The 26,200-nt window shown below is 46.1% G+C and overlaps 2 protein-coding genes across 5 annotated transcripts; both read left to right on the top strand.

The window, feature by feature from the left end:
* Window positions 1-1,186: 1,186 nt before the first annotated feature.
* On the top strand, window positions 1,187-11,197 carry LOC123729559 (COPII coat assembly protein sec16). The gene is made up of 6 exons (XM_045704589.1): window positions 1,187-1,475; window positions 4,463-4,531; window positions 5,069-5,201; window positions 9,615-9,783; window positions 9,857-10,561; window positions 10,700-11,197. The coding sequence occupies exons 2-6, from the start codon at window positions 4,475-4,477 to the stop codon at window positions 10,917-10,919; spliced, it is 1,284 nt and encodes a 427-aa protein (XP_045560545.1). The 5' UTR covers window positions 1,187-1,475; window positions 4,463-4,474; the 3' UTR covers window positions 10,920-11,197.
* A 50-nt stretch (window positions 11,198-11,247) lies between these two features.
* On the top strand, window positions 11,248-25,048 carry rev1 (REV1 DNA directed polymerase). Of its 4 annotated transcripts, XM_045704588.1 has the most exons (18): window positions 11,248-11,519; window positions 11,818-11,916; window positions 17,681-17,927; window positions 18,617-18,745; window positions 18,880-19,034; window positions 19,370-19,489; window positions 19,593-19,813; window positions 20,033-20,205; window positions 20,321-20,550; window positions 20,634-20,848; window positions 21,032-21,280; window positions 21,716-21,818; window positions 21,994-22,193; window positions 22,293-22,443; window positions 22,879-22,981; window positions 23,109-23,175; window positions 24,693-24,756; window positions 24,913-25,048. In XM_045704588.1, exons 2-17 carry the CDS (start codon window positions 11,865-11,867, stop codon window positions 24,702-24,704), a joined length of 2,427 nt encoding a protein of 808 aa, XP_045560544.1. In that variant the 5' UTR covers window positions 11,248-11,519; window positions 11,818-11,864; the 3' UTR covers window positions 24,705-24,756; window positions 24,913-25,048. The 4 variants fall into 4 exon arrangements, with proteins under 4 accessions (XP_045560544.1, XP_045560543.1, XP_045560541.1 ...); XM_045704587.1 differs by having other exon boundaries at window positions 24,693-25,048; XM_045704585.1 differs by having other exon boundaries at window positions 23,109-24,756.
* Window positions 25,049-26,200: the final 1,152 nt, after the last annotated feature.

The following is a 26,200-nucleotide window of genomic DNA, read 5'->3' as shown; positions in this document are numbered from 1 at the left end:
TCGGTAGGCCTACACTGGACTGAACTGAAGTATCATAGCTCCAAGGCGTTTCGGTATTCTCCGCATGTATGTCGCCCGTGCGTCATTCTGTGTAGTCTGTGCGCGTGCTGGAATAATAGCGCCATCTGCTGTCCGGTTGGGCTAGGGTTTCTGAGGACACTGGCTAGTGGCCAGTCTGCATCAAAGCACGAGACAAAAGATTTAAAAAGTATTCTTTCTCTGTCGCACTATCTGTTACACACTCGGCCTAGTCTACACGCAGCCCTATATTTGGACTCTGCGACTCTAGTCCTCTTCTTGGCTGCCTGCATGGATTTCTTTTGCCCGAGAGACATGGCTACCATATATTATATGCAGATTGTGTATTGCGTTTTTCAGTTTCCAAATCAAATTGTATTAGTTACATGCGCCGAATACAACAGGTGTAGACCTTACCGTGAAACGCTTACTTACAAGCCCATAACCACTGTCCACTGCCATAACCAACAACGCAGTCCAGTAAATATAATTAAGAAAATATTAACTAAATAAATTAAAGTAAAAAATACAATAAAAAGTAACACAATAAAATAACAAAAACGAGGCTATAGTGTACAGGGGGTACCGAGTCATTGTGCGGGGGTACAGGTTAGTCGAGGTAATTTGTGTGTGTGCGTGTTTTCGGGGGCCAGTATGCTGGATGCAGTAACAGTAAAAGACCAGTCAGAGATCTGTATATAATGACGAGAGCTCGTGTCTCCGCCTTAACAATGGAGTCGTTGTCCCAAAGGCGGGAAAGCACGCAGGTCCAAAATAAGCCCATACAAACGCATTAGGCTTATTTTTGACATGTTCGACACTTCCTCTATGGCCAACTCAATGAGGACGTGCCATAGACATTAAAACCAGGGACGTGCGGGCGTGAGATAGTGGCCCACAACATACCGTCGTCCCTAATCTCTTTGACCCAATTCCATTTCAATTTTCAGACCCTTCTCTAGTTTAAGTGGCGCAATAACTACTCCTTTATGCGGTGGAGGCCGACGAGCTAATAAAGGCTAGGGGAAAGTGGCAATGAAATGGAACGTGGCCTTTCACAGCGCTGCGTCAAGTGTAGTGTTGTTGACTCGCCACGGGGTGGCGCGATAACCACAGCCAGCGGCAATGGGAGCTGTCACTGACCCGACAGGGAGGACGCGTTCAGGCGCTAAACAGTGAGGGGAGGAGCCAGGGAGTTGAGAGAGGGAGAGAAGGAGGGAGAGAAGGGAGGTAGAGAGAAAAAGCAGACGGGCTGCTGAAAATGGAGAGCACACGGAGAAAGGTGATCGGAGATTATTCAAGAGCATGTCAAAATAGGAAGACCACAACAGTTACACTAAACTCAAAATAGGGAATAACTCCACCGCATAGACCCATTTAGAAGAAGAATCCAGCCTGCGAGAACAACATTTAGCTGTTTGATTTCAGTACAAGATCAAGTCAGTAAAAGAGAGAAGGTGAGTAGCAAAGTGACTTCCGCTTTTACAATGGGAACAGTACAGTGTGGACACTTTGTAGCACACACTCGTGCACCTACTGTTTATTCATTGTTGGACAATTATGTAACATAATTTCGACATAAGCAACGTGTCCTCACTGCACACAGAATCTGTGCACAGTCTGAAATTATACTCTGTAGCGCTGCGACACGATTCATTCGGTTACATTTGTTATTTACCAGCTAACTCTGCAGCTAGCTTGATTTGTTTAATATCTGTCTTTCTGCTTGCGTTTTTTTTGACAGTCTTCATTCGAGAGTAACGTGGCTAGTTGAGCTTTTTTAGGTCTGTGGTAGTCAAAATCACATGGGACCACACTAGCTAACAGACATGACGAAGCAAGCAATACATTTCCAACACAGAACCAGGCGTGGATCTAGCTAACAAGCTTAGCTACACACATAGTGGACGTGATTGGGGTCAGCTGTCTTTTCATTTAGGAAATCGTCAATGCTAGTCCGCATGCATAGCTATATCTAGCTTAAAGTAAAATCAAGCCCATTTCGTGTGTCCAGGCAGTGCTCGCCATGCAGGTCGACCACAAATCTTTGTTTGTGTTCTGCTCGAGGAGGGAGGGAGCAGGGAGGGGGGCTAACTAGACCTGTAGCCAACACTAGCAAGCATGACTCCTGCAACCTGCTTACTTTAGAATTTTAAGTCCAGTAAGTACAGTCAGCGAGGAGAGCAGTGGTGGCACTGTACAAAGCGTGCTCCATAACAGCCCTCTTTCAAAAAGAGGCTGCAGTTAGACTGGTGTCTGCTGCTCTGCTCTTTGTACTAATTTAGATTTTCTTTGTAATGGAAATCAGTAATAATTGCTCTGACTGCCTGCTTTAGTAAGTACATTCTCTGTCCCCTCTCACCCCCAGCATCTCTCTCATATCTAACTGTCTATGCATCTGATGAATTCTTGGTACCAGCCCTTGGAGTTGACTTAAGATGGACTCCTTCCTGGAGGCAGGAACCAATTTGGCCCTTTTGTACCACAATACTTTGTAGCCAGGTTACACTGTGACACCTGCAGTCCACCAGCTGTGGGCCATTTGTGCTTCTGTGGGGACTCATTTGAGCGTGGCACAGCAGGACAGACGGTCTGGCAGGTGTCCAGCACATAGAGAATGATAGAGCCCTCTAGTGGCCAAAAGGCTGTATTAGGATGGGCAGCACCATTGAGGGCTTCCACTATTGTAATGTAGTCAACTGGATGGGACTTACAATTTTATTAGCTCATCCCTCCTGGTGACCCCGTTGGAGTCATGTCATTAAGCATGATCAGACAATCTTGAAGAAAATGTACTACTTCAAAATGGAACCTCAATGGCGCTGTCCAAGCTGTCACAAACACTATAATGGCACAGATACAAAGATGAGTCCTCTATCTATGTCTATGGTCCAGCCATCCCGCTGCTTAAATGCTGCTGCAGAGTCCAGGTAGTAGTAATACAGCGGGAGGCCTGTTAGAACTGTTCTGGAGACGGGTGTATTTTTAGCTCATAATGTTAAAGGTCATAACAGCGCCAGATAAAGCTGATCCTAACCCAGCAAACATTACAGGGCTTGAATAAAAAGACAGACAGGCGTAGGATAGTCAATCTTTCTCAGATGCTTTGTCTGATTGATTACCTGTCCATGGATGGAATGTAGTCTTAGATTTAACCCCATATCTCCACCTCTTCCTTACTGCTTTCTACTCCGTATAGGTTATCTGCAGATGTAATTTTCTGTCCCCCCCGTCATCCTTTTTATGTGCCTTTGTCCATAACATTTCTACCCAAGGCTACATCCATCCTTTTTTCATTCGGCTTCCTTCATTTTCTCTTTCTTGGGAGAATTTCAATTGCATACTCCTTGCGTCCTCTCGCCTCCTTCTCAAAAACCCATTGGAGGAGAAGGGCAAAGGGTTGGGACCTCTGGGTTTTCTCATCCAATGGCTTTTGAGAAGGTGAGGATGCGAGGAGTATGCAATTAAGATTCTCCCAATGTTTGATGTCACCTCCCTTTGAACTGACCTGAGTGTGTTCTTCCTGCTCATGCTCATTTGCATGATTGGAGCACCTGGCCCTGGCAGGATATAAGTCACACGCTGCAATCATGGCAGCCAGCTACAGGTGATGAGCAGATTGGGAACACAGACAATCAGTGTCAAACCTGACTGTGTCTGCCTATTCATTCAACAGATGTGCCATTCTCTGCTTTGGGTTTCTTGATGGCGGGCGTTCAGGCTCCCTCTCTCAGGGCCTAGATTAGGACTAATAGGCTTACTGGGCCACTCCCTCCGGTTGAGACATGGGTCACAGACCGATGCTAGGGTCAGTGCTAAAGGGAGAGTACACTCCAAAATCAAAAGTTGCTAATCTCTCCTTGAGCTAGGAAACACCCTCATGTGAAGTTGGACAACAGTCTGATGGATTGAACTCAGAAAGCCCAATAGAAGGGGGTTTGAAGATAAATCTGTTTTGAGATGAGAGCTACGATGCTCAAGGCCAGAATTGAAGGGTCCAGACGGATAATTAAAATAATGTAATAAGGAAGGGAGGATGAGGATTGTTTCATCATAATCACACCATCTGAGATAGAGGTACCCACAGGATATAAGGGGAGAGACGGGAGAGCATCAAGTGTGAGAAAAATAAAATGTTCTAGTGTGTTTTGAGGGACAAAATGACAGACCAAGGAAGGTAAAATGGTATGGTAAGTAAGCATTGGTCACCACACTTTCCCACACACACTGTTGTACTGTTCTTCTAGGGCGGGGCCTGATGTAAATCTCCCGGTATCGATCACTAATTACAATACAAGCCTAATTAGTGTACTGAAGTTGGCTGATCGATCACCTAAAAACCTGATAACAAAAATTGTGTGTGTGTATCTGTGTGGGTTCTCTTACACGGCTACCTAATGGCTACCTAAAACAGACTATTCTTCTCTGTCTCGTCCTCTCCCAGGTGTTTCTCAGTATGAGTCGAGATGGGCGGAGGAAGAGGGACAGGGATGACAACGGTTGGGCTTCCAGGGTGAGTAACTTCCTGTTTCCGTTGCCATGGAGACCCATGAGCGTGGCATTATCCGTTACATTGGCTCACTTTAGCTCAGTGGGATAATATGGTACTGCCAGAGCATAATGAATTGTGCAAACAACTTAGCTTGATACCTGTGTGATTATGTATACTTATGACTGCTGATGAGAAAGGAGAGGCTAAGAATTTTATAGTAGTGCTCTGTGTATGTCATGCATGATAAGCCGACCCTGGTTTTCCTCCTTAATTTGCCACTTTATTGACTCTCCAGCCTGGAGGCCTGTTGCATGTGTGACTATCAGTCTGCAGTGAGAATATCATGGTTTCTTGTTAGAACAAATTCTAAAATGTGTGTGTGTGTGTGTGTGTGTGCGGCGGCATGTAGCCTAGCGGTTAAGAGCGTTGGGCTAGCAACCGATCAGGTGAAAAATCTGTCTGTGCCCTTGAGCAAGGCACTTCACCTTAATTGTTCCTGTAAGCTGCTCTAGATATGAGCATCTGCTAAATGACTTTAAATGTCAAATGTGTGTGTAGGGTGGCTACATGGCTGCTAAGGTGTCCAAGCTGGATGAGCAGTTTAAGATGGACGCCCCCAGAGAGAAACAGAAAGATGGAGCCTGCCCTAGCATCTTCACTGGGGTGGCCATCTATGTCAACGGGTACACAGGTGAGAATCATGGCCGTTAAGGCGTCAGCATGGTCTGGCTAGGCCACCCGAACGAGTGCACTCGCCTACTCCCTTAAAAGACCTTCGCTTGAAAAATGAGACAAAGCGGCAATAGTACTGTTTGTCCATCTTGAGATGCTGTAGCAAGCATACACTTCCTCAAAATAGTCCGAATTAATCTAAGATAAATCAAGAAATCTGTCATTTATTTTGATGTTTTTGCAGAGATCTTAGTCGCATCTAACTAAGATGTTTGGTGCAGTATTTCTCAAGTGGAAAAATAGGCCTCGTTTTCATGCACATCTCATTGATTGACAACGAACACTTAATTGAAGAATCCCTTCGGTTGACCAATCACCGTGGAAGGGGCGTCAACTTCGGCTACCGACTTCAGCTTGCCTCGATAATTTTCTGTGTGCACGAACAGCCGGAAAAAACCCTTCCGAGGATCAAAATGAACAAAAACGTCACAAAATGTCGTTATAATATATACCCAAACTGTTCCTATCTGTCTGGGATGGGAAGCATGCGCACGCCTTTACACCATACCCACCCTTCTCCCATTGATTCTATCCTTATCCCTTCTATGGATACTAAATGCAGTCCTTAATGCTTTAATGGAGTTAGTAACCCATTTATACTTTCTAAGCAATTTTACTTTGATTGCAATTATTTCTCTAGAAAGACTGGGCGGGTGTGTAACTGCAATGTATGGACTTTGTGCGTGTGGACCGTACAATAGATGGGGTTCAGTTGTTAGGTAAGCCATAGAAGGCTTTGTTGGGATTGCTGTGCGGTCGACACGTTCTACCTCTGTATTCTATTTTCCCACACTGCCTTCCCTTCTCTCCTTTTATCCCAATCTCTTATCTTTCATTATTTTCTCTTTCCCCCTCGTCTCCACTTCTCCATTCTTACCCCATTTCTTCTCTCATTCCTCTTTCCACCTTTCACTCTTTCCCCTCATTTAGCTTTTGTCTTTGTCTTTCCTCTTCTATCTCCTCTTTCTTTTAACCTACAGGAAATATAAATTGGATATGTAAATGATTTCTAAGAGTATCACAGGGGAGTACATGGAAATAATCTCCTCTCTCTCTACCTACTCATTCAAGGGTTTCTCTTTATTTTTACTATTTTCTATTTTCTATCTGGTAGAGTAATAGTGAAGACATCAAAACTATGTAGTAACCCAAAAAGTTGGGTGATTGTGGCAGCCAGGTCATCTGATGCACCACTCCATCACTCTCCTTCTTGGTCAAATAGCCCTTACACAGCCTGGAGGTGTGTTGGGTCATTGTCCTGTTGAAAAACAAATGATAGTCCCACTAAGCGCAAACCAGATGGGATGGTGTATTGCTGCAGAATGCTGTGGTAGCCATGCTGGTCAAGTGTGCCTTGAATTCTAAATGAATCACTGACAGTGTCACCATCAAAGCACCATCACACCACCTCCTCCATGCTTCACGGTGGGAACCATACATGCGGAGATCCATCTGTTCACCTACTCTGCGTCTCACAAAGACACGGCGGTTGGAACCAAAAATCTCAAATTTAGACTCATCAGACCGAAGGACAGATTTACACCGGTCTAATGTCCATTGCTCGTGTTTCAAGCAAGTCTCTTCTTATTGGTGATTTCAAGTCTATGTATATAGGGCAGCAGCCTCTAATGTGCATATGATTGCTATTTAACAATGATGACATTGATATATAAGCTGTTTTTCAGTCTCTCGGTCACAGCTTTGATGCACCTGTACTGACGTCGCCTTCTGGATGATAGCGGGGTGAACAGGAAGTGGCTCAGGTGGTTGTTGACCTTGATTATCTTTTTGGCCTTCCTGTGACATCGGGTGCTCTAGGTGTCCTGAAGGGCAGGTAGTTTGCCGCCAGGGATGCGTTGGGCAGACCGCACCACCCTCTGGAGAGCCCTGCGGTTGTGGGCGGTGCAGTTGCCGTACCAGGCAGTGATACAGCCTGACAGGATGCTCTCAATTGTGCATCTGTAAAAGTTTGAGGGTTTTAGGTGCCAACACAAATTTCTTTAGCCTCCTGAGGTTGAAGAGGCGCTGTTTCGCCGCCTTCACCACGCTGTCTGTGTGGATGGACCATTTCAGATCGTCAGTGATATGTACGCAGAGGAACTTGAAGCTTTCCACCTTCTCCACAGCGGTCCTGTCGATGTGGAAAGGGAGGTGCTCCCTCTGCTGTTTCCTGAAGACCATGATCACCATCTTTGTTTTGTTGATGTTAAGAGAGGGAGGTTATTTTCCTGGCACCACACTCCCAGAGCCCTCACCACCTTCCTGTAGGCTGTCTCATCATTGTTGGTAATCAAGCCTACCACTGTGTTGTCGTCTGCAAACTTGATGATTGAGTTGGAGGAGTGCATGGCCACGCCGTCATGGGTGAACACTCCCAGAGTGCTAAGAGCTTTGGCGTGACCCTGGACAACACCCTGTCGTTCTCCGCTAACATCAAGGCGGTGACCCGATCCTGTAGGTTCATGCTCTACAACATTCGCAGAGTACGACCCTGCCTCACACAGGAAGCGGCGCAGGTCCTAATCCAGGCAGTTGTCATCTCCCGTCTGGATTACTGCAACTCGCTGTTGGCGGGGCTCCCTGCCTGCGCCATTAAACCCCTACAACTCATCCAGGACGCCGCAGCCCGTCTGGTGTTCAACCTTCCCAAGTTCTCTCACGTCACCCCGCTCCTCCGCACACTCCACTGGCTTCCAGTTGAAGCTCGCATCTGCTAAAAGACCATGGTGCTTGCCTACGGAGCTGTGGAGGGAACGGCACCTCCGTACCTTCAGGCTCTGATCAGTCCCTACACCCAAAGAAGGGCACTGCGTTCATCCACCTCTGGCCTGCTGGCCCCCCTACCTCTGCGGAAGCACAGTTCCCGCTCAGCCCAGTCAAAACTGTTCGCTGCTCTGGCACCCCAATGGTGGAACAAGCTCCCTCACGACGCCAGGACAGCGGAGTCAATCACCACCTTCCGGAGACACCTGAAACCCCACCTCTTTAAGGAATACCTGGGATAGGATTAAGTAATCCTTCTAACCCCCCCCAAAAAAAAAAAAAAATATATATAGATGTACTATTGTAAAATGGTTGTTCCACTGGATATCATTGGTGAATGCACCAATTTGTAAGTCGCTCTGGATAAGAGCGTCTGCTAAATGACGTAAATGTAAATGAACAGGGAGTAGAGGAGGGGGTGAAGCACGCACCCTTGTGGGGCCCCAGTGTTGAGGATCAGCGAAGTGGTGTTGTTTCCTACATTCACCACCCGGGGGCGACCCGTCAGGAAGTCCAAGGCCCAGTTGCACAGGGCGGGGTTCAGACCCAGGGCCTCAAGCTTGATGATGAGCTTGGAGGGTACTATGGTGTTGAATGCTGAGCTATAGTCAATGAACAGCATTCTTACATAGGTATTCCTCTTGTCCAGATGGGATAGGGCAGTGTGCAATGCGATGGCGATTGCATTGTCTGTGGATCTATTAGGACAAGTAAATTGAAATGGGTCTAGGGTGACAAGTAAGGTGGAGGTGACATGATCCTTGACTAGTCTCTCAAAGCACTTCATGATGACAGAAGTGAGTACTACGGGGCGATAGTCATTTAGGTTCAGTTATCTTTGCCTTCTTAGGTCCAGGAACAATGGTGGCCATCTTGAAGCATGTGAGGACAGCAGACTGCAGCAGAGATAACTCTGGGTCTTCCTTTCCTGTGGCTGTCCTAATGAGGGCCAGTTTCATCATAGCGCTTGATGGTTTTTGCCACTGCACTTGAAGAAACTTTGAAAGTTCTTGAAATGCTGATGATTGACTGACCTTAAAGTAATGGACTGTCGTTTCTCTTTGCTTATTTAAGCTGTTCTTGCTATAATAAGGACTTAGTCTTTTACCAAATAGGACTATCTTCTGATTAAGAAGGAAAGAAATTCCACAAATGTACTATTAAGAAGGCACACCTGTTAATTGAAATGCATTCCAGGTGACTACCTCGAAGATGGTTGAGAGAATGCCAAGAGTGTGCAAAGTTGTCATCAAGGCAAAGGGTGGCTACTTAGAAAAATCTCAAATACAAAATATATTTTTATTTGTGTAATTGCCACATGTTAATTTTGGTTGCTACATGATTCCATATGTGTTATTTCATAGTTTTGATGTCTTCGCTATTATTCTACAATGTAGAAAATAGTACAAATAAAGAAAAACCCTTGAATGAGTAGGTGTTTCCAAACTTTTGACTGGTACTAAATGTGTGTATGCTTTACCTTGCTCTTTGATGTCTGTTCCTGTTCTTCCTCTCTGGCTTTTGACTGTGTGTGAGCATAGAATTATAAAGAGTAGAATGTGGATATCAGCGCTAGTCCAATTCTTCTATTTATTATTTCTATACCTAGACCCCAGTGCGGACGAGCTGCGCAGGCTGATGAAGCTGCATGGGGGTCAGTTTCACATGTACTACTCCCGCTCCAAGACAACCCACATAATCGCCACCAACCTGCCCAACAGCAAGATACAGGAGCTGAGGGCCCAGAAGGTGGTCCGGCCGGAGTGGATCACTGACAGGTGGGTGTAGGGTTGTGTGTTGTGTAATGTAATCTACGTATAGTGTTTGAACTTTCCTCTTTCCCACCTTCAGTGTCAAGGCTGGCCATCTCCTGTCCTACCTGCAGTACCAGCTCTATGCCAAGCAGAAAGGCCTGAGCTTCCCCAGTGTGTGTGTTCGCCAGGGCCAGGAGGCAGCAGGACCCAGCCACAGCCTCCCTGTACCCAGCCTCAATAACCTCATACCTGGCCTCAACAACCCAGCCCCCAGCCTTGGGAAGCCCCTATCCAGCCAACACACTCCCACATCCAGCCACAGTCATCTACACATAGACAATCTCCTCCCCCAGCCCAGCCCCTCGCTCCCCCTCCCCAGTCACCTCAACCCCCAACCCAGCCCCTCGCTCCCCCTCCCCAGTCACCTCAACCCCCAGCCCAGCCCCTCGCTCCCCCTCCCCAGTCACCTCAACCCCCAGCCCAGCCCCTCGCTCCCCCTCCCCAGTCACCTCAACCCTCAGTCCAGACACTTTAGCCCAGGACACTGCTTCCTCAGCCCCTACTCCTCCAATCACCTCTACTCTGACCCAGGACACATCCCCCATCACCCACCCAGCCAAGGGCAGCCCAAGCCAGGCTGCATCCGGCCTCTTGCTCCAGCCGACACCCACTTACAGACCCCCGGTCCCGTCCCAGCTCACCCCAGCCATGAGCACTCTAAACCTGGGCATGCGCAAACTCAGTCCAGCCTCTCCTTCTCCAGCCACCTCCAGCACAGCTACCGGGATCTGGACTTCAGACTGTGAGTGTGTTTTGTGTATGTGTGTATTGATATATGTATATTGGTGCTGGCATAATAACATAGAAAAGTAGGGTGCACATAAAGAACATTGGTTCCAGGTTGTGATTCTGAATTCCCACTTCTCTCTCTGTCCTATAGAAATGGATCATTACTGACCTCCTATGACAAGACGAGGACCGCCCAAATAAACTGGGTGCAAGAGGGGGGGAGGGGAGGACCCCTGTCCTGTCAGACCCCCCAGAGGGGCAACGGACCCCCCTCTGACCAACGGTCACGCCCACCCTGTGAATGGTGCCTTAAAGCCTCTGGATCTCTCCCCCAACCCCACACGACCCACAGACACACTCCTGAACCCTGACAGGAAGTCCACGGGGGGGTCTGTGTCCCTGCATCCTGCCAGCCCCCTATCCACCTCCCCTTTGAAATCTGACCCCCCCAAACTTCTCCAGAGCCCCCCCCAGAAACACAACCCCTCCCCTTGTGTCTCACCACAGACAACTGGCCAATGAACAGAGACCCAAACCCCCGCCGCCCACCTATCAGGAGGCGACGGCTGCCTTGGCGTCCCGCCCCCTCGATCTCCCACCTCCGAAGCCCCGTCAATCAGATTCCCCTCCTGAGAAGCCCCTCCCCCTTGATAACCCAAACCGCTCCCCTTCCCCTGTCCGTCTGAATGGCAGTCACCACAATGCCTTTGCTCCTAACCCCGCCCCTCTTGAAACCAACAACTTATCAGCTATTCCCTCAAATCCCACCCCTCCAGACAGCGACCACCAATCAGCACTGGCGAAGACAGGGGGAATCATCTCAGAGTTCTACTCCCACTCTCGTCTACATCACATCTCCACATGGAGGAGTGAGTTCTCTGAGTATGTCAACACTCTGCAGAGCAGGAGGAGGGCCACAGGGGGCGCCACATTCCCCGGGAGAGACAGGCTCAAACGCCAGAGGAGAGAGGGTAAGGAAGAGGAGTGTGTGTTTGGAAGGGATGGATTGGATGGTCTGTGTGATGGAATGTGAATTCTGATTACTGAGTCCAGTCATGTCTCTCAAATGTCCGTGGAAACATTCTGCATGTTGTTAATGTCGTTTAATGGAAGGGTGAGTCTGAGCGTTTTGCTGACCTGATTACAGGAGTAGCTGTGTGTACATTTACTTCTGACTGCACATGTTAGTGTGTGTGTGTTTCTTATTCTGTGTATGTTACAAGTCTGTCTGTCTCTCTCCTGATTTGTCTGTCTGTGTTTGTTGTTCAGGTTCGTCAGCTGCTCCTGGCCCTCAGTCCTGTATCCTGCATGTGGACATGGACTGTTTCTTTGTCTCTGTGGGGATCAGACACAGGCCCGACCTCAAAGGCACGCACGCTCTCTCTACACACACACACACACACACACACACACACACAGGGCCGTGACGGTCATGGAATTTTGGGTGACAGTTATTGGTCAGCCAAATGACCACAGTCACCGTAATAACCATTTGAATAGCACGAAACATGCATACATACAGTTGAAGTTGGAAGTCTATATACACTTAGGTTGGAGTCATTAAAACTCGTTTCTACTTTGTGCATGACACAAGTAATTTTTCCAACAATTGTTTACAGACAGATTATTTCACTTATCATTCACTATATCACAATTCCAGTGGGTCAGAAGTTTACATACACTAAGTTGACTGTGCCTTTAAACAGCTTGGAAAATTCCAGAAAATGATGTCATGGCTTTAGAAGCTTCTGATAGGCTAATTGACATCAATTGTGGCTGTATTTCAAGGCTTACCTTCAAACTCAGTGCGTCTTTGCTTGACATCATGTGAAGATCAAAAGAAATCATCCAAGACCTCAGAAAATAATTGTTGACCTCCACAAGTCTGGTTCATCCTTGGGAGCAATTTCCAAATGCCTGAAGGTACCATCTTCCTCTGTACAAACAATAGTACGCAAGTATAAACACCATGGGACCACACAGCCGTCATACCGCTCAGGAAGGAGACCCGTTCTGTCTCCTAGAGATGAATGTACTTTGGTGCGAAAAGTGCAAATCAGTCCCAGAACAACAGCCAAGGACCTTGTGAAGATGCTGGAGGAAACGGGTACAAAAGTATCTATATCCACAGTAAAACAAGTCCTATATTCACATAACCTGAAAGGCCGCTCAGCAAGAAAGAAGCCACTGCTCCAAAACTGCAATAAAAACGCCAGAATGTACTTTTGGGAGAAATGTCCTCTGGTCTGATGAACCAAATAGAACTCTTTGGCCATAACGACCATCGTTATGTTTGGAGGAAAAAGGGGGAGGCTTGCAAGCCGAAGAACACCATCCCAACCTTGAAGCACGGGGGTGGCAACATCATGTTGTGGGGGTGTTTGCTGCAGGAGGGACTGGTGCACTTCACAAAATAGATGGCATCATGAGGATGAAAAATTATGTGGATATATTGAAGCAACATCTCAAGACATCAGTCAGGAAGTTAAAGCTTGGTCGCAAATGGGTCTTCCAAATGGACAATGACCCCAAGCATATTTCCAAAGTTGTGGCAAAATAGCTTAAGGACAACAAAGTCAAGGTATTGGAGTGGCCATCACAAAGCCCTGACCTCAATCCCATCGAAAATGTGTGGGCAGAACTGAATAAGTGTGTGCGAGCAAGGAGGCCTACAAACCTGACTGTTACACCAGCTCTGTCAGGAGGAATGGGCCAAATTCACACAACTTATTGTGGGAAGCTTGTGGAAGGCTACCTAAAACGTTTGACCCAAGTTAAACAATTTAAAGGCAATGCTACCAAAATACTAATTAAGTGTATGTAAACCTCTGACCCACTGGGAATGTGATGAAAGAAATAAAAGCTGAAATAAATAATTCTCTCAACTATTATTCTGACATTTCACATTCTTAAAATAAATTGGTGATCCTAACTGATCTAAAACTGGGAATTTTTACTAGGAATAAATGTCATAAATTGTGAAGGCTGAGTTTTTAAATGTATTTGGCTAAGGTGTATGTAAACTTCCAACTTCAACTGTGTGTATCACACACACTACCGTTCAAAAGTTAGGGGGCACTTAAACAAGGACATTTCTTCCATGAAAACATACATGAAATTAGTTGCAAAATGAATAGGAAATATAGTCAAGATGTTGACAAGGTTATAAATAATGATTTTTAATTGAAATAATAATTGTGTCCTTGAAACTTTGCTTTCGTCAAAGAATCCTCAATTTGCAGCAATTACAGCCTTGCAGACCTTTGCCTCAATGACAACTAGAATGCCAATCTGAAGAGATTTCACCCCATGCTTCCTGAAGCACCTCCCACAAGTTGGATTGGCTTGATGGGCACTTCTTATGTACCATACGGTCAAGCTGCTCCCACAACAGCTCAATAGGGTTGCGATCCAGTGACTGTGCTTGCCACTCCATTATAGACAGAATATCAGCTGACTGCTTCTTTCCTAAATTGTTCTTGCATAGTTTGGAGCTGTGCTTTGGGTCATTGTCCTGTTGTAGGAGGAAATTGGCTCCAATTAAGCGCCGTCCACAGGGTATGGCATGGCGTTGCAAAATGGAGGGATAGCCTTCCTTCTTCAAGATCCCTTTTACCCTGTACAAATCTCCAAATGTACCACCACCAAAGCACCCCCAGACCATCACATTGCCTCCACCATGCTTGACAATGGCGTCAAGCACTCCTCCATCATCTTTTCATTTTTTTCTGCCTCTCACGAATGTTCTTCTTTGTGATCCGAACACCTCAAACTTAGATTTGTCTGTCCATAACACTTTTTTCCAATCTTCCTCTGTCCAGTGTCTGTGCTCTTTTGCCCATCTTAATCTTTTTAATTTTTTTGCCAGTCTGAGATTACTATTTAATGAAGCTGCTAGTTGGACTTGTGAGGTGTCTTTCTCAAACTAGACACTCTAATGTACTCTTGCTCAGTTGTGCACCGGGGCCTCCCACTCTTTCTATTCTGGTTAGAGCTGTTCTATGATGGGAGTAGTACACCGCAGTGTACGAGATCTTCAGTTTCTTGGCAATTTCTCGCATGTAATAGCCTTCATTTCTCTCTCATTTCTTCAGAAGAAAGTTCTTTGTTTCTGGCCATTTTGAGCCTGTAATCAAACCCAAAAATGCTGATACTCCAGATACTCAACTAGTCTAAAGAACAACAGTTTTCAGCTGTGCTAACATAATTGCAAAAGGGTTTTCTAATGGTCAATTAGCCTTTTTAAAATGATAAACTTGGATTAGATAACCATATGTACATACTACCTCAATCAGCCCGACTAACCGGTGTCTGTATATAGCCTCGCTACTTTATATAGCCTCGCTACTTTTTACTGTTGTTTTTATTTCTTTACTTACCTATTGTTCACCTTACCTTTTTTGCACTATTGGTTAGAGCCTGTAAGTAAACATTTCACTGTAAGGTCTACACCTGTTGTATTCGGCGCACGTGACAAACTTTGATTTGATAGCTAACACAACGTGCCATTGGAACACAGGAGTGATGGTTGCTGATAATGGGCCTCTGTACGCCTATGTAGATATTCCATAAAAAATCTGCCATTTCCAGCTACAATAGTCATTTACAACATTAACAATGTCTACTATTTCTGATATATTTTAAATGGCAAAAAATTGCTTTTCGTCTCCATAAGAAATGGGAGAAAAGCCCATATATGGTCAATAATGCCCGAGGAGGTGTGGCCAATATACCACGGCTAAGGGCTGTTCTTAGCCGTGGTATATTTTGGCCATGTCTCACAAACCCCCAAGGTGCCTTATTACTATTTTAAACTGGTTATCAACGTAATTAGAGCAGTAAAAATAAGTGTTTTGTCATACCCGTGTAATACGGTCTGATATACCACGGCTGTCAGCCAATCAGCTTTCAGGGCTAGAACCCACCCAGTTTTTATATATATATATATATATATATATATATATGTGTGTGTGTCAGTGTCAGTCAAAAGTACCAGTCATAAGTTGAGACACCTACTCATTCCAGGGTTTTTCTTTATTTTTACTATTTTCTACATTGTAGAATAATAGTGAAGACATCTAAACTATGAAATAACACATATGGAATCATGTAGTAACCAAAAAAGTGCCTTGATGACAGCTTTGCACAGTTTTAGCAAAGGGTGGCTACTGAAGAATCTAAAATATCAAATATGTTTTGTTTAACACTTTTGTTTGGTTACTACATGATTCCATGTGTTATTTCATAGTTTAGATGAAGAGAAAAAAGTATTCAGATCCTTTGCTATGAGACTTGAAATTGAGTTCAGGTGCATCCTGTTTCCATTGATCATTCTTGAGATGTTTCTACAACTTGATTGGAGTCCACCTGTGGTAAATTCAATTGATTGGACATGATTTGACAGTGCTGTCAACTGAATTAATTGTCTGTAGAGCACCGAGACAGGATTGTGTCGAGGCACAGATCTGGGGAAGAGGGCCAAAAAATATATTCAGCATTGAACGTCCCCAAGAACACAGTGTCGTGTCTTTGGCTATGCCGGATTAGGTGATATGACATGCTATTCTATAAAATAATTTCTCTGTAATTAATATTACCTGATTAAGCTAATCAGGTAGATAATTAACTAGAAAGTCGGGGCACCACGAAAGAGTGTTTATAGAGCTGTTATCTTCCGAATAAACTCTGAAAGACCTAGTAATATTTTACATCAATAGCAGTCAATATTAATCGGCACCTTATTTCAGTCTCATCTGTAAGTTGTAAATTCTTGGTTATCTTCACGAACCCTGGCTAATAAGTTGAATCAGCAATACAAACTTTGGTTTAATTATTTATTTACAAAATAATCGCACAGAATTGCATATACACAGAATGCAAATTGTCATACAGGAAAAGTCCCTGGTGGACGGAGCCGACATGACGGCTGGTTACACAAAGGAAATGGGGTTGGGCTTTGAGTGAAAGAGCGGGAAGACTGAGGAACAAAGGGAGAAGCTATGCTTTCGTAAATACAGTATCTTATGCATTCTAAATTACCGCCCATTTGGAAAAGGAAAATGCAATAAATATTTACTCTGAGCTGCGCTTCGGTAGGTTGGTCGTAGATGCTGGCCGTGTTGCCCAACAGATCTTCCTGTCCTCGGAAGAATGTCTCTGGTGGTAAACTGGATACGTTGTAGTATCGTCGTTGTGTGTTAGATTGGATCCGTCGTCCGTCCTTTCCTAGCCCAAGTTTACAGCGGCCGTTGCTAACTCAATGGCTAGGAGGTATCACTTCTGTAGTGAATAAGAGTTCAAAGTTCATACCATTCGCAACCAAAGCTCACGCTGAGGTTGGCTTAGTTCTGTAGTTGACATGTTAGTCCTTTTTAACGTATGGACCGTCGCCCTAATGTACCCGGAACAGAAAGTTATATATTCGTAAAGGGCTTATATAGTGGAGGGAGAGAAGGTTGTGTTTCATAGTTTATAACCAATGTCTCTTCACAGGGGCGGGTCACTGATTGAGCAGGGCTCTAACCTTATGAAAACCCAATTCTCTTATTTGGAAGCTAAAATTACATTTCATCTTTTCACAAATAGTTTCATATTTAAACATTTTAAATTGAACAACAATTCCATGTGAATCTGATAACTATAATGTGTAGACTTTCCCAGATACAGTTTATGTCGTCCTGTCATCAGTCATAATGTCTCAGATGACAACCGAACAGACATCATATTCATTAAGTACCAATGCATATTTTCAACTGGTTGGATTACCGAAATATGGTTCCTTTCCCCCCACCTTTTGATGTTCCCCAACTCTCTATGTTTATCAAAGGCTTTTCAAGAGTCCTTCAGTAGAGTCAAGAGAGGAAAGGGAGAAAGGTATTTATGGGGGGTCATAAACCTTACCCACAGGCCAATGTCATGACAACAGTGGCCTCCACCTCTATTTTTTTTTCTTAAGGGTTATGACAGTTTTATTTTCTTGACGACCTTCATGCATAACCGTCGGTTATACGGTAATTGTACCAGTCCCACACCTACAGGCGCTCACACATTCTCATGTATTGTTGTTATGCCTTAAATCTAGTCCTTAACTTCCCAGTGCCCACTAACCGCCCACCTCCTCTCCTCCCCCCAGGGAAGCCAGTAGCTGTGACCAGTAACCGTGGTCCAGGCAGAGTCGCCCAGAGGCCTGGTGTTGACCGCCAGCTGGAGCTGCAGTACTACCAGAGGAAATACTCCCATGCAGGTGTCTCAGAGAGGAAGGACGGGGACCTGGAGGACATGACCTCGGCTGAGAGTCACGTCTCCCACGGCAATGGCGTGGACCCGGACACAACTTGCCTCTCTATGGCTGAGATTGCCTCCTGTAGCTACGAGGCCAGGTAACTCTCTCTACACCCTTACACCCATACTCACTCAGGGTTGGGCTCAATTCAGAATTTAATTGTGAATGCCTTGTTGAATTTGAATTGAAGTAGTAAATATGATACAGAATTGTTTGAATTAAAGGAAATCTAATTTAATTCGGTGAAATTCAAATTCCTCTTCTATTCTATATTGGGTGTAGTCTATACAAATAAACATCTTGTACATAAAACATCAATCATGTCATTATATACATGCATATAAAATAATGTTGAAACAATTGATTTTCAGGACAAACTTTTTTTTAAATGAACGATCAAGGGAAAAAACCTGTATGCAAATATTCTAAATTTATATTAAATTATTTTAATTTAGTACAACATGGGGAAAATGCTACATTTCCCAGAATGCATTAGTTTAACCCTCAAATTGACCCTAAGACCGTCAAAAAGAAGCCAAACAAATGAAATGGTTGGTGGAAATATAATTGGCTGTTCTAAGCACTAAGTTTAAAATGGTATATTAACATTGTTTCCAGGGAAAAGGGATATATTCTTTGGTATCTGGAAGTGTGCCTGTCTAATGTCCTCTGTGCATTCCTGATGGGTCAGAAGTGCTTTCCAACGAGGCCAGGTTCCATACACACCCTCTACCCTATAGTAATCTGGTCTCTTTTTATTTCCATTTTTGTATTTTCTTCTGTCAGGCAGGCAGGAGTGAGGAATGGGATGTTTTTTGGCCAGGCCAAACAGCTGTGTCCCTCCCTGCAGTCTGTCCCTTACGACTTCCAGGCCTACAAGGAGGTGGCCCTGGCCATGTACGAGACCCTCGCCAGGTACGGATGTACAGATCCTCACTTCCCTCATCTGCTGTTAGTCATGACCTCTGACTTTTCTGATTCCTTTGTTACTTGTTAGGATTGCAGCACAATCATCTGATAAACAACAAACTGATTTAAACCCCCCGTAGTTATACTCACAACATTGAAGCTCTGAGTTGTGATGAGGCGTTGGTGGATGGCTCTGCCCTGCTGGCTGAGTTGGGTGCTACACCTGAAGAGTTGGCCAGCGCCATCCGGACAGATGTCAGGGAGAGGACCGGGTGCACTGCCTCAGTGGGCATGGGTGAGTGGTGCCACGCCTTCCTCTACCACCCCTGGGTAACGTTTTGTAGGCACAACGGGAGGAAACATTTGCAAACGGGAGCGTGCACTACTGCCTAGGTTGTGTTTATTATGCAGAAAACAGAGAGAAATAGTCCCTCACTGTTATCTGGGGTTGTCCAATAAGAAATGGTCCTTTTCATTATCCACTTCAAAATGTTTTGCTACAGTGTGCTTGTGCCCTACTGAACATGACCCTGAACTTCTAGGGGAGTGAAGGGAGTTGACTGCCATTGTTAAGCATAGTTTCCCTCCCACTCAGTCACACTTGTGACCTGTCACCTCTGACCTCTCCAGGGTCCAACATCCTGCTGGCGAGGATGGCGACCCGGAAGGCCAAGCCGGACGGACAGTACCTCCTGAGGTCAGAGGAAGTGGATGACTTCATCAGGGACCACACGGTCACTAGCCTGCCAGGTGAGGACACTACAGCACCACCTGGTGGACACGGCAACTGATCATCTTTTTGGTGGTGCATTTCACCACCTCTACCCATCTCTCTTCCCCTCACCAATCTCAGGTGTGGGCCGGTCTATGGGCGCAAAGCTGGGGTCTCTGGGTGTGAGGTCGTGTGGGGACCTGCAGCAGGTGTCTCTACAGCAACTGCAGAAGGAGTTTGGCCCTCGCACCGGGCAGACCCTGTTCAGGTTCTGCCGAGGTCTGGACGACCGGCCCGTCCGCAGCGAGAAGGAGAGGAAGTCTGTCTCGGCCGAGATGAACTACAACATCCGCTTCACACAGGTAAGGACCAGATTTGGTTTCCAGTGGTTAGAACTGGTTTAATCTGGTCCACTCCACACAGGTCATTACTGGTTTATACTGGTCAGAACCAAGGCTTATTCAAGGAGGCAGAATACTCGTTCAGAATGGACTATTTTGTGTGGAACCGATGTTCTTCAACTGCTCAAGGTACGAGGCTTTTCTGTTCTGTCGTTCTCCATATTCTCTCTCTCTCACCAGGTGGACGAGGCGGAGTCCTTCCTGACCAACCTGTCCATGGAGGTGCAGAAGCGTCTTCAGGGGGCGGGGCTCAGGGGTCGCAGACTGACCCTAAAGGTCATGGTGCGTAAGGTGGGGGCCCCTGTGGAGCCATCCAAATATGGTGGTCACGGCATCTGTGACAATCTGGCCAGGTGAGAGAGAGCAATGGACAGGGTTACACACTGAGGGGACATAATTCACTCACGTCTTTCCTTATCCATTTCTCTGTCCTTCTCTTCTCTCTCCCTCTGTCCCCTCCTCTCTCAGGTCAGTGACCCTGGCCCAGTCGACAGACAGTGGTCAGCTGATAGCCAGTGAGGTCATCAAGCTGTTCCACGCAATGAGGCTGGAGGTGCAGGACCTGAGGGGGGTGGGCCTTCAGGTGCAGCTCCTTGATGGGGCCCACTCAGCCCCCCATGACCCCTCCGGCCCTAAAACGCGCTCCATCAGAGACATGCTTCTGGCCCAGCGGCCCCCCGCCCAACACAACCACACAGGGTGTGTGTGTGTGTGTGTGTGTGAGATCTTGTTAGTGATTACCTCAAGAAGCCATACATCAACCTCTGCTCGCTCTCTCCAGATTTGCTACCTGATGCTCCTGTTGCTGACTCGACCACCAATCAGGAGAGGAGTTCCTCTGCCAGAGTCCCGCCCCCCTTCTCCACTCTCCGCCCTCCTTCGCCTGCTGATCCAATCCCAGGGACGAGTAAAGAAGAGCCGCTGCCCACTACACGCACACCTAACCATGTCCGGACGCACCTCAACCTCAGCATCGAGGTCCCCTCTCCTTCACAGGTTCTCCACTCCTAGTTCACCAGCACATTGCTGTCATTAAAAATCCATTGGGTTGGCTATGTTTTTGATGCATCGTTTTCAGCAGTTTGAAAGCGCCCTTACGTGTGTGTGTGTGTGTGTGTGTGTGTGTGTGTGTGTGTGTGTGTGTGTGTGTGTGTGTGTGTGTGTGTGTGTGTGTGTCAGGTGGACAGGTCAGTGTTGGACGCCTTGCCTGCGGAATTGAGAGAACAGGTGGAGCGCTCATGGACCCACAGAGAGACAGAGAGATCCCACAACGGGTCACACCACCACCCCTCTTCCCTTCTTTCTTCCCCCTCCTCTCCTCCTCCCCCCGCTGCCCTTCCTGTAGGAACACTGGTGCTTCAGATCCCCAACCAGCCTGGACAGCCCGGCTCCACGGGCATCATCCTGGAACTGCCTGACTTCTCCCAGGTACACACACAGACATTCACATTAACGCCAGTACCCCCATTACACACACACACATTCACATTAACGCCAGTACCCCCATTACACACACACACATTCACATTAACGCCAATACCCCCATTACACACACACACATTCACATTAACGCCAATACCCCCATTACACACACACACATTCACATTAACGCCAGTACCCCCATTACACACACAGACATTCACATTAACGCCAGTACCCCCATTACACACACACACATTCACATTAACGCCAGTACCCCCATTACACACACAGACATTCACATTAACGCCAGTACCCCCATTACACACACACACATTCACATTAACGCCAGTACCCCCATTACACACACACACATTCACATTAACGCCAATACCCCCATTACACACACATATATATATATTCCGTCTGTCTGTCTCTCTGTAGGTTGACCCGGAGGTGTTTGCAGCGCTCCCCAGAGAGCTCCAGGAGGAACTGCGTTCAGCGTACGGCCGCAGAGAGACCGCCCAGGCACAAGGGATCATCATGGGTAAGACCAGAGATGTAGAGCAGAATACAGTATAGCCATACAATACACTGGAAAGAACTGTAGATGTTCGACTAATGATCAAATTCAACCCTCTTTGCATTACCTCCTTATTTCTCCATCTCCTTTCCTCGCCTCCTTTGTTCTCCCTCCTCTCTCAACCCCTCTTTCTCTGTAGCAGAGCAGAGGAACCCCCTGTTGCAGCTGAAGCAGGTTGGAGCGGGTCGGGTGAAGAGGCGCTACAAGAAGAAGAACGCCAACTCCAGCCCCACTAAGAAAGGCCCCTCCCCTCTAAAGAGGCCCCACCCACCAGGAAACAGCCCTGCCAAAGCCCTACAGCACCCGCTCAGACCGAGGGACCTATCCAACGGCCTCAAGGTGAGCCTTAGACACTTAGACACCCAAGGTCAGTTTGAATTTTTTCTGAATGGATTTGTAGTGATGCTTAATGATTGGCCTGAACTGACCCCCAACCAGCTGGAGAATGGACCTTCCACATCCTCCCTAAAGCAGGATGTCCCAGAGACTCTGTCTAAGTTCACTCCTCGCCCTGAACCCACCTTGGCTGGAGCCTGTGATTTCACGGACATCCGAACACTACTCAGAGAATGGGTCACTACCATCTCAGGTACAGAAGAGGGAGTGGGTCGGTCAGTACCACCTCGGGTACAGAGGGGGGAGTGGGTCGGTCAGTACCACCCCGGGTACAGAGGGGGGAGTGGGTGGGTGGGTCAGTACCACCCCGGGTACAGAGGGGGGAGTGGGTGGGTGGGTCAGTACCACCCCGGGTACAGAGGGGGGAGTGGGTGGGTGGGTCAGTACCACCCCGGGTACAGAGGGGGGAGTGGGTGGGTCGGTCAGTACCACCCCGGGTACAGAGGGGGGAGTGGGTGGGTCGGTCAGTACCAACTCGGGTACAGAGGGGGGAGTGGGTGGGTCAGTACCACCTCTGGGAATAAGGGGACGTTTGCTGTCATACAGTAGTAGTTGTGTTTTTGACTGTTTGTTAATGATGTGGTTGTGTGTGAAAATCCAGGTCTTTGTCCTTTCCCCCTGCCCTCAGAACCCATGGAGGAGGACATTCTGCAGGTGGTCAAGTACTGCACTGATCTGATCGAGGACAAAGACCTGGAGAAACTTGACCTGGTCATCAAGTACATGAAGAGGTACGGTCCACTCATGGTTTAACTCTCTACTCAGTCTGGCATTCAGGGACCACTGGGCCAAGGTTAGTACTTTTCAGTTTTCTCCTGTTCCCATTCATTTATTTTCACGTATCCTATGTGATTGCAGGTTGATGCAGCAGTCTGTGGAGTCTGTGTGGAGCATGGCCTTTGACTTCATCCTGGACAACGTGCAGGTGGTGGTACAGCAGACCTACGGCAGCACTCTGAAGATCACATAGGAGAGGACACGACAGGCTCTAGCCGAGTCTCAAATCACACCCTATACCCCATATAGTACACTGGTCAAAAGTAGTGCACTAGTATGTGGGGGATAGGATGCCATTTGAGATCCAGTTTTGCTCCTCCACACACTTTGCATCAGTGTTCTGTTTGTTGTGCCACTGTTACATCATCAAACTATTACATCATAATCCTGACGGGAGGAGCTGTGTTCTCTTCTTGTGACATCACAGTGAAAGAGTTCTGTGACATCAGCTCTGCAAGCTCCATAGAATTAGTAATAATAGGATCTATATGACAAGCTCTCTCTCACTGACCTGCGTTCTATTTCGACATCATTATGACACACGTCAGCAGAACACAGCACAGGAATCGGCTGCACTACACTTCAGCAGCCTGAATATCAACGTGGCCCAACACGCACTGTCCAACCTTCCATGAGCCGGGGGGGGGGGGACAGGAACACTCCTTCTGTAGCCCCTGTTGGTCAGGACCCAACTGAATCTCACGAGTGATGGCTGACTCAGCCGTTAGGTGTGTGAATATGCCAAATATCACAGTCTGATGCCTAGAGATGGTGGCCATGGAATCTCCTTGCCTTCTCTACGGTCTACTCTGCCCCCCCTCCCTTCCCTCCTATTCTGTGACATCCAGGGTTTGGAGGCAGAAAGAAGGAAACCATAGACATCCACTTTTTCTGGCTCTGTTTCTTTTCTCTCTCTGCTTTTCACCAGTCGTTCTGTTACTCTAAGCTCTGCCACCATAGCCTCAGAAGTATCTGCAAACTGACATGGTAGCAAAAAGATGCAAAAACATCCTGTTTGGGAGATTGTTTTTAAAAAGCAAGCAATTTTTTTGTACCTTTCCTCTGCAAAAAAAGTGCCAAACCTTGTTATGGCATGTAAATGGTGTTTTCAACACCTCTTGTTAAGTTTCAAAAGAAAGAAACTTGTTTCTATATAGACATTATGTTTTATCTTGTATTGGTTACAAATAGTGTGTTATTAACTGTTGTTAGTTCTCTCTTTTGCTCTTTCATCGTGGGTGTGTGTTTGTGACGGGATGGAAACCAAAATTTGGCCAAAGCACTTATGTTTTTTATGCAACCTCTATAGGTTGACAGAATTGCAATGGTGTGAAGTGGCTTCCTCTCCTTCAACTGCACTGATGGGAAAATATAGGAGAAAGCAATACTATATCGCTTTGGATAGCTACTATGTGACGTGCAGATGGTGAGGAGAGGAAGCCATTTTAGGCGATTGTGAGGCACCCACTCTCCTTATGAGCTGTCAATACTCTGACATCAAATGAAATAATACTTTCTTATGACCTCACAACAATGTCACACCTTTTTGTGACGTTGCAGAATTAAGTGTTCTCTTATTGTGACATCGCGGGATACAAATGTTCAAGAGAACACACATTTGTTGCAAAAAAAAGAACTGACAGTTTTCTCTCATTGTGACATCAGCAGAGTGGATGACATGGTGGTTTTGAAATGGTTTCTACTGTACCTGATCCATGATCATATAACGGTGAGTATGCTGGGGAAATGAATGTAGTTCTAAACACAGGAGACAGACAGACAACCCTTTGATTCTGAGTTTATTTCCTTAGAGTTTGTATGCTGTGGTCTCTGAGTGAATGTATAATACTCACTTTTCCTCTCATCTGCCCTAACTCTACAAAAGGGAAGGGCCAGAAGGAATTATCTCATTGGTCAGTGTACCTGTCTATCACGACTGACCCGTGCCTGAAGACCTGAAGCTGTGACATCATTTGTATGTTTTCTAAGAACTTGACAATAAACTTGGAACTTGTAAAATTCTTGATTTTAATTTGGTGTGTGATTTGGAGTTGGTGTAATGATCCTTTGAAAAAGATGATTAAACAAGGTAAATGTGTCGTCCCCACAAATGATGCAGTGCTCCCCTTGGGCGAATCAGTGTAATTTTGTAAATGACAGCTCTATGGCAAGACTCATTCAACCAAGTTTTGTCAAAATGGGGCCACTGGTGTCTGAGATAATGTGTGTGTGTGACTAAGATGCATACAGTTGATTTCTATAGTGCCACCCCCTGGGCTAATCAGTGTATTTTTGTAAATAATGATGGATCTCTATGGCAAGACGCATCATTCACCCAAGTTTTGTCAAAATCGGTCAGTGGTGTCTGAGATTGGCTAACCTGCGCGGACTCCTATCCCTGAGCATGTGTGCCAAATTTCAGCACTCGAGTCAAACAGATCAAGAGATATAAACATGCACGTTATAGCGCCACCATGAGGTTGATATGAATGTCCTTGCATATGTTGAGTCTTGAAAATGTTTGCTACATGTGTACCAAGTTTTGTTACAATATGGATATCCTTGACTGATTTATATGCGTTTGTGTGTCGGACCACACCCACGTGAATATTTATTGGTCAATAGTGGCCATGTTTTCGTTACTAGTTTGGAAAATATTGCATTGAAATAATTTTGTCCATACCTTTACAAAAAAAAGATTGCCATTTTGAAACTGCAGTAAAAGTGCAGTAACTGCAGTCGACTGGGATTTTGGACGCAATAACTGCAGAGTACTCTGGCGATTTTAGCATGTAAATCTTGGTGGGGCTAAAAAATATTTATGTTTGATGCAAGCCAGCAAAGCCACCACACATTAATTGGACTATAACGGTGACAAATGGTGCCCACAAACTGTTAGGGCCTACATAAAGCTGTCCCAACACCTTACCACCACTACACATGGCAATCAGTGGAGCCTTGTCTGGCAGTGAAACAGTTAATTCAGCCTACATTTACTGCCTTTAAAAAAAACAAAGCTGATATGGCTGACTTGCTTAAACAAATGTGGTTTCTATTGACAAATGAGATGTACAAACTATGGCATAAGTGGATGACAAGCGGATAAGAGGCAATCTGTATTTTCGATTAAGAAAATGAGCGAGCTAGGACGGACATAGTCAATATAACTATTT

This window comes from Salmo salar, chromosome ssa21 (genome assembly GCF_905237065.1).
Source record: "Salmo salar chromosome ssa21, Ssal_v3.1, whole genome shotgun sequence".
In the NCBI taxonomy this organism is placed as follows: domain Eukaryota; kingdom Metazoa; phylum Chordata; class Actinopteri; order Salmoniformes; family Salmonidae; genus Salmo; species Salmo salar.
The sequence above is the reverse complement of the archived record's forward strand: the minus strand, read 5'-3'. Positions and strand labels throughout refer to the sequence as shown.